Source organism: Seriola aureovittata, chromosome 7 (genome assembly GCF_021018895.1).
Source record: "Seriola aureovittata isolate HTS-2021-v1 ecotype China chromosome 7, ASM2101889v1, whole genome shotgun sequence".
NCBI classification, from domain to species: Eukaryota; Metazoa; Chordata; class Actinopteri; order Carangiformes; family Carangidae; genus Seriola; species Seriola aureovittata.
In genome coordinates, this window is record NC_079370.1 from 15351771 (window position 1) to 15366484 (window position 14714).

General features: G+C 41.1%; 3 protein-coding genes across 4 annotated transcripts; all 3 read left to right on the forward strand.

The window, feature by feature from the left end:
- Positions 1 to 235: 235 nt before the first annotated feature.
- On the forward strand, positions 236 to 4831 carry tnxba (tenascin XBa). Its single transcript, XM_056380528.1, has 14 exons — positions 236 to 356; positions 450 to 581; positions 686 to 1858; positions 1988 to 2110; positions 2232 to 2375; positions 2474 to 2593; positions 2679 to 2834; positions 2943 to 3055; positions 3159 to 3291; positions 3388 to 3539; positions 3635 to 3731; positions 3832 to 3993; positions 4103 to 4266; positions 4366 to 4831. Exons 1-14 carry the CDS (start codon positions 236 to 238, stop codon positions 4462 to 4464), a joined length of 2889 nt encoding a protein of 962 aa, XP_056236503.1. The 3' UTR covers positions 4465 to 4831.
- A 378-nt stretch (positions 4832 to 5209) lies between these two features.
- On the forward strand, positions 5210 to 9009 carry LOC130172468 (steroid 21-hydroxylase). Its single transcript, XM_056381223.1, has 12 exons — positions 5210 to 5342; positions 5544 to 5735; positions 5875 to 5964; positions 6044 to 6198; positions 6353 to 6448; positions 6719 to 6829; positions 6932 to 7018; positions 7246 to 7329; positions 7440 to 7553; positions 7650 to 7816; positions 8386 to 8489; positions 8589 to 9009. Exons 1-12 carry the CDS (start codon positions 5210 to 5212, stop codon positions 8840 to 8842), a joined length of 1587 nt encoding a protein of 528 aa, XP_056237198.1. The 3' UTR covers positions 8843 to 9009.
- Positions 9010 to 9385: 376 nt separating this feature from the next.
- LOC130172445 (uncharacterized) lies at positions 9386 to 13191 on the forward strand. Of its 2 annotated transcripts, XM_056381190.1 has the most exons (8): positions 9386 to 9764; positions 10100 to 10381; positions 10477 to 10761; positions 10842 to 11126; positions 11231 to 11488; positions 11599 to 11703; positions 11811 to 11836; positions 11947 to 13191. In XM_056381190.1, the coding sequence occupies exons 1-8, from the start codon at positions 9692 to 9694 to the stop codon at positions 12067 to 12069; spliced, it is 1437 nt and encodes a 478-aa protein (XP_056237165.1). In that variant the 5' UTR covers positions 9386 to 9691; the 3' UTR covers positions 12070 to 13191. The 2 variants fall into 2 exon arrangements, with proteins under 2 accessions (XP_056237165.1, XP_056237166.1); XM_056381191.1 differs by lacking the exon at positions 10477 to 10761 and having other exon boundaries at positions 9387 to 9764.
- The last annotated feature ends 1523 nt before the right edge of the window (positions 13192 to 14714 follow it).

Sequence of the window (14714 nt, forward strand, 5' to 3'; positions counted from 1 at the left end):
TCAAACTCCTCTATCAACACCAGCAAAGGCCGCTACAGTAAGTGGTTCTGCTGCCGACAAAGATAAGGTCACTCCCTCTGCCAATCGGACTGCTGTTATCAAGGCTCCCACCACCACCATCACAAAAGAAAAGCCTGCACCTTCACAACCAATCAAAGTGGTGATCAGTGACGGCTGTGACTCAAGCAAAGCCAAGGAGCAGGAGCTGAAGCTGAAGCCTGGCGCTCCTCTGGTGATGACGCATAAGATCAGCTTGTTGCCTGGTGGCTGCAAAGGGGAATGTGAGGCTGAGATGACTGCACTGAAAGGACGAGTGGCCCGACTGGAAAAAGAGATGTCCCTCCTAAAAGAGAAATGTATGATTCAGTCACATTCACCAGGTTACTGTATTTGACACAGTTAATTAAGAGGTGGAATTAATAATTCTGGTTGTATTTCTGGCTGCCAAGGTCCATGTTCTGCAAATTGTAAAGATGACTGTAATGGCAACGGGGAATGTGAGAAGGGGAAATGCGTCTGCCATCAGGGGTTCATGGGTCCAGACTGCAGTAAGTGTGCCCAAGGAAACGAGTGTAATAAAAGTAAGTGAGTCTGCACTGTTATTTGGATGAATATTATTTTTTATTTGCCTTTTGACTAATATTTCAGTCATTCTTTGATCTCAAACTCTACTCTGAAATTTCAGAAGCTGCCAAAGGCAAGACCAAGGAGACAGTGGAGATAGTGACCCTGCAGAAAAAAGAACAGAAGAAGGAAACTGAAGCCAAAGAGTATGACAGCAAAGCCAGAGTGTCCACTAATGCTAAACCAGGTCTCGTTAAAACCCAAGCAAAACAAGACGTTTCTGTCAAGAAAATAACCATAAAAGGTTCCTCAAGTGCCACAAAGACCAGTCGCCCAACAGTTGCTCAAGTTCTCCTGAAACATGAGGGAAAAAAGCAAGAAGAGGCTCGCAAAGGCAAAACAACAATACTGGCCTCTAAAAAGGTTATCCAAAAAACCGACCTCAAGCTTGTTAAAGAAGGAACTGCCAGTAAAATGTATCCTAAATCTGACCAACTGAAAGATGAGCCTCATACCAATGTAACCCATGGTAACGTGAAGAAATCTAATGGCACAGCTAAAATCGTGACCATTCTGTCCAAGGGCATGGGAACAAACAAAACCAGAACAGGAAAGGAGACCGTGGAGCAATCCACACTGGCTGAGAAGAATGTTACTCAATCATCTGGACATAAGCGCATTAAGACAGTCAAAGGAGATACTATAATTGTGCAATCTGTTGACAACAGAAACACTGAAGCTGTAAAAGGGAAAGTTACACAGAGGAGTCAGTATGTAGTGAATTCAACCACAACTTCAACATCAGACGAGGCTCGAGCTCTGCAGAACAAAACAAGTGTCCATGGCTCTGGGATGAGCAGGGGGATGGGTGGATCCGGATTAGGTTCTGTGAAGGTTGTGAACATTTCCTCCTATAGCTTCACCGTCACATGGTCAGCACCACAAGGCATGTTCAAGAATTTCACTGTGATCAGAAGAGAGCCAAGAGCAGAGGGAGATGAAGACGACCACGAGGAGTTTGAAGAGGAAGTTATTGAAGGAGACAAGATCCCTGCAGCTAAGAACCCAGCTGAGGTCCTGGTACAGACTGAAAGCACTGACGCAACTGTCTCCTCTGGTAAAGTTGTCGGATCAAAAGGTAAAGCTGAGACCAAGAGGATCTCCATGGTGGTCCCTGGCAGTGTACGTTCTGTGGAATTCAGTAACCTTCGGGCTAACACGCGCTATGTCCTGCACATATATGGTGCTGGTGCTCAGAGAAGATCAAAAATTCACAGAGTAACTGCAGTTACAGGTAATTAAAGATGTACCACATTCATCATTTATACCTAATTCCTCCAATACTACCAGGAACAGTACAGGGATTCATTTATACGATCTGCCCAAAAATGTGAAATACAATCACCTTATTTTCTCTCACTAGGTCCTGAGCCAGCCACAGAGATGGTTTTCAGCAATGTAACAGAGTCCTCTCTCACTGTTTCCTGGTCCAAACCAAAGACCACATTCACAGGCTTCAGGGTCACATATACCAACATTGTCACAGGTCTGTCAAAGGCTACCTATAAACTGCAGGTCATAATTCCCTGGTTTAATGTCAGCCATTGTCATTCTTTTATTAGGAGTGTTAAGTGTCTAATTTTGATTTTTATGATGTATCCTGCTAGGGGAGAGCCGCTTTGTGGTCGCGGACTCTCAGCGGTCTTACATGGCTGTTTCCAAATTGTCTGCTGGGTCCTCCTACATTATCTCTGTAACTACCACACATGGCAGAGCCCAGAGTGACGCCCTCGTGTCCATTATCACCACAGGTACACAGTTAGATAAGCTCACTGTTATGTACAAATACTTTTTGGTTGTTATTGCATGTGTAAACAGCAATAAACATGCTATTGTCTCTTGGCTGCAGTTCCCGCCCCTCCAGCACATCTTCAAGTTGTCAATGTGACAGACACCAGAGCTCTGCTGCAATGGACTCCCAGTCTGGGGAAAGTAGACCGCTTCATCATCAGCTATGAGTCCTCTAAGAGTGAGTGTGGCAACATTAGTCTAATGACCTATGACAAAACGCTAATGACTACACTAAGCATTATTAATTCTCCCTCTTACCACAGCTCCTAATGTGACAGTGACAGTGATGGTGTCTGGGAACTCAGTGGAGCACCAGCTGAGAGGTCTGCAGAGAGGCACCTTGTACACAGTCAAGGTCCTGAGCCAGAAGGACAGTCTCCAGAGTATGGCCATCTCAACTACATTCACTACCGCTAACGGTGAGTAAAAATTGGAAAAATAAAGTTAGATCGGTGCTGTTTACTCACTAAGGTCTACAGAATTTGGTGTGTAAAGTGTGTGAACTAAATGCTTTTTGTGTCCCTCAGTGGTTAAAGCCAACGAGGTGGGAACTCGCTCTGCGATGATAATGTGGAAAACGTCCACTGTTGTGTATCACAGCTACAGAATAATCTATCAGGTGGCAGGAGAAGAGACAAAGGTGAAAAATATTCCTCCATTGCTGGTACAAACAATACAAACACACAACTTTTACAGGACTGTCGAAACAATTAACTTTGGGTGTGTTTCTGCATATACATTAGGAGGTGATCCTGGACTCAACCATCACAGAGTATAAGCTGACAGGGCTGTTACCCATGTCACGCTATATAGTTCTGGTACAAGGAGAGAGAGATGGACACTACACATCTGTTGTCACCACAGAATTCATCACAGGTAATGGATGTAAAGTAATGCAGCCCCTGCATGGTTATTTGCCCCATTAATATTCATTGATTAATCATCCAACTAATTATTTTTTCCATTCTTTAGGTAAACTACGATTCCCTTTCCCTACTGAGTGCTCTCAGGAGCTGCTGAATGGAGCTCTGCAGTCAGGAGAGGTGGACATCTACCCACAAGGAAAAGAAGGACAAGCGGTCAGAGTCTACTGTGACATGGAGACTGATGGAGGCGGCTGGACGGTGAGACAAACTGCGGTTAATTGAGTGAAACGTTGCAATTAAGACATGGCAGAATGGGTTTAGAAAGTAGACAACAATCTGGTGTGTGTTTCTAGGTGTTCCAGAGGAGGATGAATGGAAAGACAGATTTCTACAGAACCTGGAATGAATACAGCGCTGGCTTTGGAAACCTGAGTGAAGAGTTCTGGCTCGGTACAGTTGGGAACAAACACTTATTACTATCATATCTGTATCATAATGATATTCAGTAAATCAGCCTAATCTACGTGCTTTTTCACGTCACCTACATTAGGAAATGAACTTCTTCACAACCTGACCAGTGTCGGCCCTGTGAGTCTGAGAGTGGACATGCGATCTGGAAATGACACAGCTTACGCTCACTACGCCAACTTCTCCATCGATACAGAGGAGAGGCACTATACTCTTACAGTGTCCGGCTACACAGGAACTGCAGGTGAAAACTGTATAGACGTTGAACTTTCCTGAACATGTGCAGTATAGACTTTATTATACAGTAAATGCCTGACAATTCATACTGTAATTTTGCTGTATTTCCCTGTAAGGTGACTCTATGAAGTACCATAATGGGCGCCCATTCTCAAGCCGGGACAAGGACCCAGATCCTCTTGGGCTCCACTGTGCCAGGGCCTACATGGGAGGCTGGTGGTACAAGAATTGCTACAAGACCAACCTCAATGGTCTTTATGGCATCAACAGTAATAATCAGGTATGACTGGTCTCTAATGAATTTTACACAGTTTTTATCTTTTGTGATACGACACACTGACCAAATAGCATAATTTTTTTCTCTCTTGCTCTGAAACAGGGAATAGTCTGGATCGACTGGAAAGGTAAAGACTCCTCCATTCCCTTCACTGAGATGAAGTTCAGACCATCCAGGTTCTCCCCTGCAACTCATGGTTAAGAGTACATCAACCTTCATGGGCTCTCCATCCGTAAAACCTTATATCTGACACAGAATTAGAGCTCGGGGAATCCAGAGGAGGGTGGTTCTCACAGTTTCTGCATGTCACTTTTCAAATGAAATTGCAGTGGTTTTGATAGCTATGACAGCTATCAGTACATTTGATTCAATGTGTAAGATTTTTTTCAAGCTGTTTTTTTTTTTTTTTTGAGGTAATATACCAAAAGAGTGGAGAAAGGTTTTTAATTGCAACTTTTTGTATACTGTTCTACTGTTCTGCCTGACCCGTCCATTTCAACAAAGCTTTGTTTTGACTCTAATACCTTCTTGTGCACCGCCATGCCATGGTATGTCACCCCACTACTACTGTAATTAAATATGCACTGTCTCACTCCATTGTAATAAATGTGGCTAATGTGGGTCTCAAGTGTTGTTGTTTTCTTTGTGTAATTCCCCCGCACTCTTTCTACAAGATAAACAAATGTCAGTATGACTGCCTATGTCAACTGTGATGTGTTGTCTTGCCCTTCAGCAAGTCCCAGCCATGTTTATCAGGCTCTCAGGTTTATCAGGTGTTGCAGTCATCTCATAATCAGAAAACTTGACCCAAAATATTTAGATGTCCTTGATTTTAGGAAAAACACCAACAAGCTGACATGATAAGAGACTGTTCAGATGACTATAAATGGGACAAGCAGTGCGATGACCAGCTTTCTGAAGTGGGACACCAGCAAGGAGCCACAAAATGGCAATAGAAATATCAGTGATCAGTGTTGGAGCAGTATTTCTAGTTGTTGTGCTGTTCACGGTGCTGACCTACATTTCTGACCGGAGAGGCAGAGCTGTACAGGCAGATCACAAGAGAAGCAAGTCTACAGGTAAATATGTATTTGTTGTCTTCATATGTATATTTGACCATGCTGGTTGTATTTCAGTTTCATAAAAATGTAATGATTAATGAATGAGACAGTTATTCCATACATGGATAACTAGAACACTTGATCACAGATCTTCATTTTTGGTCAAATGGGTTCATATAATTTGTAACCATCCTCTCTATTTCTTCTAACTCGATCTAGGAGCTCAATCTGGACTCCTGAATTATCTCTATCAGTACCTTCCCTGCTCCTCATCTCCCTCCCTCCCAGGTCCTCCTCGCCTCTTCCTCATAGGCAACATGATGGAGCTGACACATGATCATCTGCCAATTCACTTGACCAATCTGGCAAAACGCTATGGAAATATTTATCAGCTGAAATGTGGAAACACAAGTAATCATCCCATTTTAGACTTCTTGTTTTTATTTTTTATTTTACTGTATCAAAGGCTCACATAAAAACAAGCAAATCAACACTTAGGAAAATGTTGTGGACAGTGAGATTACAATACCCCGTTTTGTGTTTTTTCCAGCCATGGTGGTACTTAATAGTAGTGAAGTTATAAGAGAAGCACTGGTGAAGAAATGGTCTGACTTTGCTGGGAGACCAATTTCATACACAGGTAAACAACTTAAATTTAAACCTAAACAATTATTGATATGTTATTTTATGTCCTTATAACCTCTACTGACGTGTATCAGGTGATACTGTGTCTGGGGGAGGGCTATCCATCTCTCTGGGGGACTATAATGAGGAGTGGAGGGCACATCGTCGCTTCGTCCACAGTGCTTTGCAGCGTTGCTGCCAGAAATCTTTGCATGATGTGATTGAGAGACAGGCCCTGCATCTGCGAAAGGTACAGATGGCAGAAGGAACAGATTGTACACCAGTATCTATCTAAAAAAAATAGAGATAATGAGATAGCAGAGATCCAGACTGCAAATCGAATGTCGGGGTCACATAAAAGTGGTTACATAAAAAAGATAAAGCTTGCTTTCTTCATTGTTTAGGTTTTGATGGACTATAAAGACAGTGCTGTAGATCTCTCAGAGGATTTCACAGTGGCAGCCAGTAATGTCATCACCACTTTGGCTTTTGGAAAGGAAGTAAGTACCTTTCCTCTCACGGTTCAATTTGTGCCTCTGGGTAAATAAAAAGAGTAGTGGTTTATAACAAAATCTGCTTTTCAGCAATGAACAGTTGTGATTGCGGCAGAGCAGTGTTTATGCAGGGACCTGGGGAATTCCAGTGTTTATGTTGCCTTTTTTTTTAGCAGCTTCTATTACATAGGTGCATTCATAATGTGCTATTTAGTTACTGAACAGTGCATTTCAGTGGCAGGACATATTAAAAACACAAATCTCTGTGTTTCCTAGTATGACAAGAGTTCTTCAGAGCTGCAGCAGCTGCACTGCTGTTTAAATGAGATTGTTGCTCTGTGGGGCTCCTCTTGGATTTCTGCTCTGGACTCCTTCCCACTGCTCAGGGTCAGTAAATATTAACCAACCTGACTTTAGATCACAGAATACTGACTGTCAATAACCTTTAGATTTGGATTTTCACACATTGTGGCATCTGTTCTCTCAAAGAAATTACCAAATCCTGTGTTTTCCCGTCTCCTGAAAGAGGTGGCCAGGAGAGATGAAATCATAAAACAACATCTCAACAATTACAAGGTTCGTAAAAACAAAAGTCAAATAACATGTCATTGGTTTGAAAAACATCTAATAGAGAGGTGTAATTAGTTCAGATCAGCTCATTGGTAAGAAAAATGTTTGGTGTGGCTTAGTGATTAGATAACAGTAGATTAGACAACACTCTTTGAATATGTATTCAGAATAGTTGGCAAATCCCAGCTCTGCTTTGTTCATTTTTATCAGCTGTCGCTTTGTTATCTGTGCAGTCGCAAGACAAAAAAAATGAGGACGTAATCACAGGATCCCTCCTCCAGGGTCTTGACAAACATCACAACACAGAACATGGAGTGGTAAGGTCATTTAACAGTGAATAGCAGGGAAGATCAGTTTGAAATGTTCTGGAAGCAGAGTATGAGTTGGATTTGGAGGCGTCTGTATGTTATCCTTCTCCTGTCTCCAGCTCCTTACAGAAACTCATGTCCACATGGCCACTGTGGATCTTCTCATTGGGGGAACAGAGACCACTGCAGCTTGGCTGAACTGGACTGTGGCTTTCCTTTTGCACAGACCAGAGGTAGGGCACATTTATCCAACAATACCTTAAAACATGACATTTACACAGCCTGAAGTTGATCTCATTATATCTGTCCTCTCTTATATTCATCTTCAGGTGCAGACCAGGGTGCATGAAGAGTTGTGCACAGTGCTAGAGGGACGATACCCCAAGTACAGTGACAGACACAGGCTTCCCGTCTTGTGCTCTTTGATCAGTGAGGTGCTCCGACTCAGGCCAGTTGCTCCGTTGGCGGTGCCACACAGAGCCATCAGAGACAGCAGGTCAGCTAAGCTACGGGGGGAAAAAAGTGCAAAAAATATCACACCCAAAAAGAGTGTCGTGTGATTGAAAACATTTTTCATAATTTTCATAAGATACTTTTTTAATTTCTATTAGTTAGAGGCTTTTATTGTTAAGGCTCCAAGCATTTGTACAGGTTGATACACTAAATCTGGCACATCCCCACATTTCTCCCAGATTTTAAACTTTAAAATAGTGAAATATTACATATTTGGCACTACTTTGATGCAAACTTCTACCTTAAAGCAATGGAATAGATTACCGACAGCCTGGGAACCTCAGTAAAATGTTGCAATCATTACCCTGTGCAGTATGTAAGTATGTTGTTATACCAATGTATTTCACTTGAGGTGAGGCTTTACATTAACCTGAAATGCACCAGATTTCTAGTTAAGTCTTTGTCAGTGAGAAGGTAAACACAAAGGCCACACATTTGCACGTACACTAATTTTGTGTTGTTCTGCTGACATTATCTTTCTTGGGACATGTAACATTTTAGCCATTTTTCACTTTGCATTATGGCAAATGTATAATCCCCACATATATTTAGTATTGCAGGTTACTTCATCCCTAGGAACACAGTCATCATTCCTAATCTTTTTGGAGCTCACCATGATCCTGCAGTTTGGACTGACCCGTACAGCTTCAGACCAGGTACTGCTCTGACTGATGGGCGAAGTGCATTCCTTTCACTTGGCTCAGCAGACTTCAAATAAAGTTGCTAATATCTCTCTCTCTGTCTCTCCCCTTCAGAGCGTTTTCTGGACGGAGGAGGAGGCTCCACCCGTGCCCTGATCCCTTTTGGAGGAGGTGCTCGGCTCTGCCTGGGGGAGTCTGTTGCCAAAATGGAGCTCTTTCTGTTCACTGCCTATTTGTTAAGAGATTTCCAGTTCATCCTTCCTGAGGGCAAGGCCGCTCCGCCCGACCTGAGAGGAGTTGCTAGTGTTGTGCTCAAGGTCAAGTCCTACACAGTTATAGCACATCCAAGACCTGTGACTAATCCCTGAAGTGCAGAAGGTGTACTGCTTACTTGCTGCTTCAAAGTTAGTGTGCAAATGAATGATTTGTTAAACTTAAACATATAACTATAATCATAGAACCTTCACATGTATAATTAATATCAATACTCCTTCTGTTTGTATGCAGTTGTTGGATATCCTTATTAAAATGACCTGTTAATGGGTGCATTATTTATTTGATCATTGTTAGATAACATGTCTAAACCCAGGCATGTATTTCACTTTGATTAGGCAAAACAAACTGCATTATTAGTATCTGTGTTAATTATAAAATTATATACATATTAATAATGGTGGAGAGAGGAAATTACAATAATGGTGAAGTGGGTGATCAGATTTTCTCCAGAAAGGAAACTGAAACTGAGGAGCCAACAGAGTGAGCAGGATTCATGCGGAGAAGAATATCTGTCATAGAGTCTGACAGCACCACCCAGTGGACAAACACTGAACATGCTACCAAAAGTGATAAATTCCTCTCAGTGGAAAATATTATGTTTTTACTCCTCATCACTGACTAGGAGGCAGGTCTTGTAAAAGTATTTGTATTTTCACCATCATCTGCTGATAGATAACATTGATACAACAAAATTCTATTTGCTTGAACGTGTGACACACAGGAAAAATATTTCATGAAAAACACAATGACAGAGCACGACACATGAATTTATATATTGGCTATAGAATTGCATGAACACGGGTTCCTTTCAGGGGCTGGTCTTGAATGAAAAATGAGTTGCCTCAATGTCATTTCCTGAAATGTGTTTCTGAAAACTTCTGCTATCAGGGGATTTAGCAATAAGCAAGAAAATCTGCAAGAGGAGACCTTCTGAGAGAAGGATGATTTATTTTTCTTTGCTAGGACTCTGTCTCCTTTCTCTTACAGGGGCAACAGCTGGAGCTCAGTCATCTGGTAATTATGTTACGTCTCTTGTTAATCTGTCGTATATTTGTTTAAGAATATAACTTAAGAGTACTCATGTACTGAATGATGTATTTTAAAAGATTCAATGATTTAAACTGAAATGGTGCAGTACAAAATACTTGAAACTTGAACAAAAAAGTGAAAATTTCAGCTGTATTTATAAATGGGTCTAGGGTCACCAATTTCCCATACTTTTATTGATATTATATATATATATATATTGATATTATAGTTCTAAACATTGCTCTGGCAAAGGTAAATTAGTTTTTTTGAGAACTACTGACTTGGGAAATTAAATGCTTCTTTATCATCTTCTTCAACAGATCATTTGGTGATGTTTGCCTTACCCAGAGACAGTATTACTTTGCCATGTGGCATCCCCTCCGTTAGATCCTGCTCCTCTATCAACTGGAACATGACTGGCGAGTTTGGTTCAGTTACTGAGGTGGTGAAGGCTGGACAAGTGACAGCTCCAGACGTCCCCCGGCACGGCCTGCTGAAGGACTGCTCTCTGGAGATTAATCGCCCTGTACGCAATGATGCACGACTTTACACTTGTGGCAGTGGAGCACTCAACTCAAGTGTTTCACTTCAGATTCTTGAACGTAAGTAAATTGTCCTGTTACCTCAAAAAAAATTCTTGAACAAGTTAATAGCAATATCACAGCAGTCACGTGGTGTTTTTTTTTTCATTCACCAGTTGCTGAGAGCTTAGCTGCTGCGGAGGGCACAATAGAACTTCACTGTTTCCTCAATACATATAAAGGACTCTTCCACTGTCACAACACAGGGATACATATCAAGTGGAGTACTGATGATAATACACCGATAAATGGAAATAGATTTCGCTTTGAAAACCCCACTGAATGCTTCTCTAAACTGATTATCAATAAAAAACTGACAGATCATCTCAGAAAATGGAAATGCCAACTATCTCAGAATGATGTGGTTAAAGCCACCGTCAGTTATACGACAACAATAACAGGTAGTAAAATGTGCTCAGCCCTAAAGAGAGATGTGTGGTTTAATATGTACAAAGTGTAACCAGTGCTCCCTTTGCCCCAGATGGCGTAGAGGAAGTGTTTGCTGCAGTGGGTGAGTCAGTGTCACTCTCCTGTAGCAACGCTTCCTCTCTTGGTGTAAGAGGCAGCGCGGAGTGGGCTGCGGGTGGAAAACCACTATCAGATGGTACCTCACACAAAAAGGGCCAATCAGAGGCGTTTCCTGTTAATGAAGACTCATCACTGTTCATTAGGAAAGTGAGTGCTCTGAATGCTGGGGACTACCAGTGTTCAGAGTCCACTGAGCAGAAAAAAGTGTTAAACAAAATCAGACTGCACACCCTCGATGGTGAGTGTTCAAACTCCAGAAGCCAGAGCCAGAACATAAATTGTGCCACATTAACTTTGCACCTGCTATTAAAACATTATTTATTCCTGTGTTTGTCTTTGCAGTTACTCCACAGTGTGGGCCAGGAGGAGAAAACCTCACCTTGACTTGTGTGCTTACCTGCACTGAACAATGTGACAAAGACTTCAATTTAACTTGGTCTGGAAGTAGCCAAAATAGCTGGCAGAGCAATTTGAATGACAACAACACTCTTAAAAGCAAACTAGTTCTCCCAGTATGTTCAATGAGATCGGAAGAAATAACCTGTGTTGTGCAAAGAGAGGGTGCTGTGATGGCAGCAAAGAAGTGGCGCTCTGTTAACTGTAAGTATGCATCATGCTGTAGTTGTTCTCCTGAATAAAACCCACACGAGACAAAAATGCACCCTTGTTTCTGAAACTGGGGGAAAATGATTATAATTCAATGTCCCCAGCTTTGCAAACACCTGCATGGTTAGCCCTTCCTCTCAGCCTCCTGATGTGTGCAGCTGCTGGAGGACTCTACATGTGCACGAAGAGAAAGCACAACAGGGATGCAGGTACTAATTCTGGTTAAGGAACCTCACATCCGAACTACAGCTATCATGATGAAATGATGATGAAAGTGAAATGTTACCTGAATGGCTGATGATATCTCTGTTTGCAGCAAATGAACAGTCAAGTATTGGAATGGTAAGAGGAAATACTTAACACACAAAAAGATAATGGTGCTGAAACATTTTTTAATTCTGATATATCCTAATGAAATAAATATCGTTTTCTTCTCCAATTTTTCTTCACAGACTCATGTTTATGATGTAATTGAGGATGTAAATGCGGAGGGACTACAACAGCAAACACAATCTAACAGAGAGGCATCCACCACCACTGACAGTTTCTATGATTTATTGCAAGCTGTAAACTAGTGCTAAAGAGAAGTGTGTGTTTTTGTCTCCATTTTAACTTTGATTAAATCATTTAACCACCATCAATAAACTAACAATTTGTTTTCTAAAACAGTGAGTATCTATGATCAATCACCATCCTGCAGATACGAATTCAACTTGGATAAAAGATTGTCTTGAAAGATTTAATTGTAAATATGACTCCAGTTCATTTAAAATGACAGATAATTGATCTATTAATACAAACTGGTGTCATGGTTTGCTATGGCAGACACTTTTTGTTAGTTTTGTTTGGACTTTTCTCACTTCCTGTTTTATTTTGTAATTTGGTTTCCTTGTGTGTCAGTGTTTTTGCTTCCTGTCTTGGTCCTGTTTCTGTGTGGTGATTGTCTGCCCCACCCTAATGTGTTTCACCTGTGTTCAATCACCCTTGCCTCCCTTGTCTATATAGTCTTTGTGCTCCCCTTTGTCTGGGTCGGTTTGTCATTGTTGTCTCTGTTTATCTCTGGGTTTGTCATCATCTGGTCACGTTGCCTGTTCATGTCTGGTTCGTACCCAAGCTGTTCATGTCCGGTTTGTCCTTAGTCTGTTCATGTTGCCTGTTGACATCCCCTGTGTTTCTCGTGTTTTGGCCTGCTGTTCCTTGTGGTTCCCCGTGCTTGTTTTTTAAGTTCTTTTGTTTAATAAACCTTTCTGTGTTGGCTGCATTTTAGTTCCACGCCTACTTATCCCTCAAACCCTGACAACCCCTCAAAACCTTGACAACTGGGTGATAAGTTATTCTTCTTTTCAAGACAAACTCAAACACTCTATAGTTTAGTAGATGTCACATTTTTACATAATGCATAAATGTAAGCAGGTAAAATTTCACAGGGAAAATCAGGTGTCATGGTGGCTGGACCATAAAAGGTAACTAGAAAATTCCAGGGAAATTTTGAGTGCCACGGGGGCTACTGCCGGGATGAGTACATGATTTATTTCCAGTGTTCAAAAGTCACCCTGATCATACTCTGGTTTTGAGAAATGTCTTGATATAAAAGACTCTGATATAAAACAATGTCACATCCCTCCATCATGTATTATGTGGGAAATATCTCATATTCTGTCTTGTTTTTTTTTAATAAAACAAGAGGCAACATGTCTTCAAACTGGCATTTAAAGGGTTAAAATCCTGGAAACTAACAAACATTTGGTAGGTTTGAGCAGAACTGAAGTGGTTTAAGATATTTATGCAAAAAAAGCAGAAAAAAATATTGATATATGATGATTTTATAGCATTTTCTTTGTGTGTCCTTTTTTGGACGCGAGGAACCCCAGAGGGTACAAAATGTGTTACCAGTGTATAATAGACCTGTAACAGTAACTGACATTAGATTTTAAAAATATGTAAAAAAAAAGACACTTTCTTGCAGAAATCCATACCTTCAGCTGTAACACAGCCAAAATGATCAGCAAATCAAAAAAGAAAAGTGAAGAAAATGTCCAAAAAAGGACAGAGGGTCCCTCTGTCCTGAGGGTTAATAAATCCCATAATTTTAAATTACCACTATTATGTTTTTTTCTGTGCTAAATTTAACATTACTGGGGAGGAGAGCAACGCGACTAGAAGTGACAGCGAGAGAGGGCTAGTAGCTTCTCCTCTCCTCTGTCTCAGCGGAGACCGTCACAACTTCATTCACTCTTTTAACAAAACAAAAAAAAAAGCAACGAAGGAAGCAGTAAATAGACTTACATATTTAAGACCTAACTAAATGTAATTTAAGACCTAACATGCGGCTAATGTAAAGCTAGCGGAGCTTGGAGAGTTGGTTATCTGGTTGCTAGGCGCATGCACGCACGCACACAGGTCAGGAGCTGCTGTTGCCATGGCAATGTGAAAATCTGCCCAGAATTTGGCTTCTACATGGCTTCAAACAACTGCAAATTATGAGAAAACCGTTACTTCTTTTCATAAATTGAAAAGACCGTGCCAGACACTGAAGCCAGAAGTTTCTACAGTCTCTATTTTATTCAGATATTCCTTAAAATGAGTCAGTAAGCTCAGTGCGAAGACAGAGTGAGATTCTTTTGAAAAAAAAAGACGATTACATTAGGTGTCAATGAGAGTGAGACAGGTATTGCTGCCGGACTCGGCACCCCCCTTTAAATTTTGTGCAAACCCTGCCTGTCAAAGTTACATTTTATGAATCCCAACAACTATGTCTACATTTTCAGAAATAATTATTTGTCTCCTTTTTACGGTTTGGCCGCGAGCTCGAGTTAAAAATAAAAATAAAGGTTATTTTTTACTGCTTCACGCACTCTAGCCAACTGACGCTTTCACTCTAACTTTGAAGAAAAAGTGATTTGCACTCCTCCTTTGAGTGCTCACAGTTTGAAAAGTTTACATGTTATGTAAAAACAGTTCCTGTCTTTTTGAGAGAACAGAAGTTTTCCTCCGTTTTATAGTTTGAATCACATTTCTACGTGCAGGTATGAGAGAGCTGGGTGACTCAGAAAAAAGGTGCAATTTTGTAGAAAAAAGGTGGGTTTCTAAAGAAAATTCCAATGCATTTCTAATGCATTATTTATTCCCAGTTTTTTGGGAATAACTTTGGGAAAAATTGGAATTTTAACACCAAAAGTCATAGCACCCCTTTCGGGATCAACGCACGTTTTGATGTATA

Excerpts from the sequence above, each read along its gene's own strand:
- tnxba (XM_056380528.1), top strand. The coding sequence starts at position 236 with ATGACGCATAAGATCAGCTTGTTGCCTGGTGGCTGCAAAGGGGAATGT. Across the intron at positions 2,376-2,473 it reads CGTGTCCATTATCACCACAG|TTCCCGCCCCTCCAGCACAT; the intron begins GTACACAGTTAG and ends TCTTGGCTGCAG. Across the intron at positions 2,594-2,678 it reads CAGCTATGAGTCCTCTAAGA|CTCCTAATGTGACAGTGACA; the intron begins GTGAGTGTGGCA and ends CTCTTACCACAG.
- LOC130172468 (XM_056381223.1), top strand. The coding sequence starts at position 5,210 with ATGGCAATAGAAATATCAGTGATCAGTGTTGGAGCAGTATTTCTAGTT. Across the intron at positions 5,343-5,543 it reads CAAGAGAAGCAAGTCTACAG|GAGCTCAATCTGGACTCCTG; the intron begins GTAAATATGTAT and ends AACTCGATCTAG. Across the intron at positions 6,449-6,718 it reads CTTTGGCTTTTGGAAAGGAA|TATGACAAGAGTTCTTCAGA; the intron begins GTAAGTACCTTT and ends TGTGTTTCCTAG.
- LOC130172445 (XM_056381190.1), top strand. The coding sequence starts at position 9,692 with ATGATTTATTTTTCTTTGCTAGGACTCTGTCTCCTTTCTCTTACAGGG. Across the intron at positions 9,765-10,099 it reads AGCTGGAGCTCAGTCATCTG|ATCATTTGGTGATGTTTGCC; the intron begins GTAATTATGTTA and ends CTTCTTCAACAG. Across the intron at positions 11,704-11,810 it reads AAAGCACAACAGGGATGCAG|CAAATGAACAGTCAAGTATT; the intron begins GTACTAATTCTG and ends CTCTGTTTGCAG.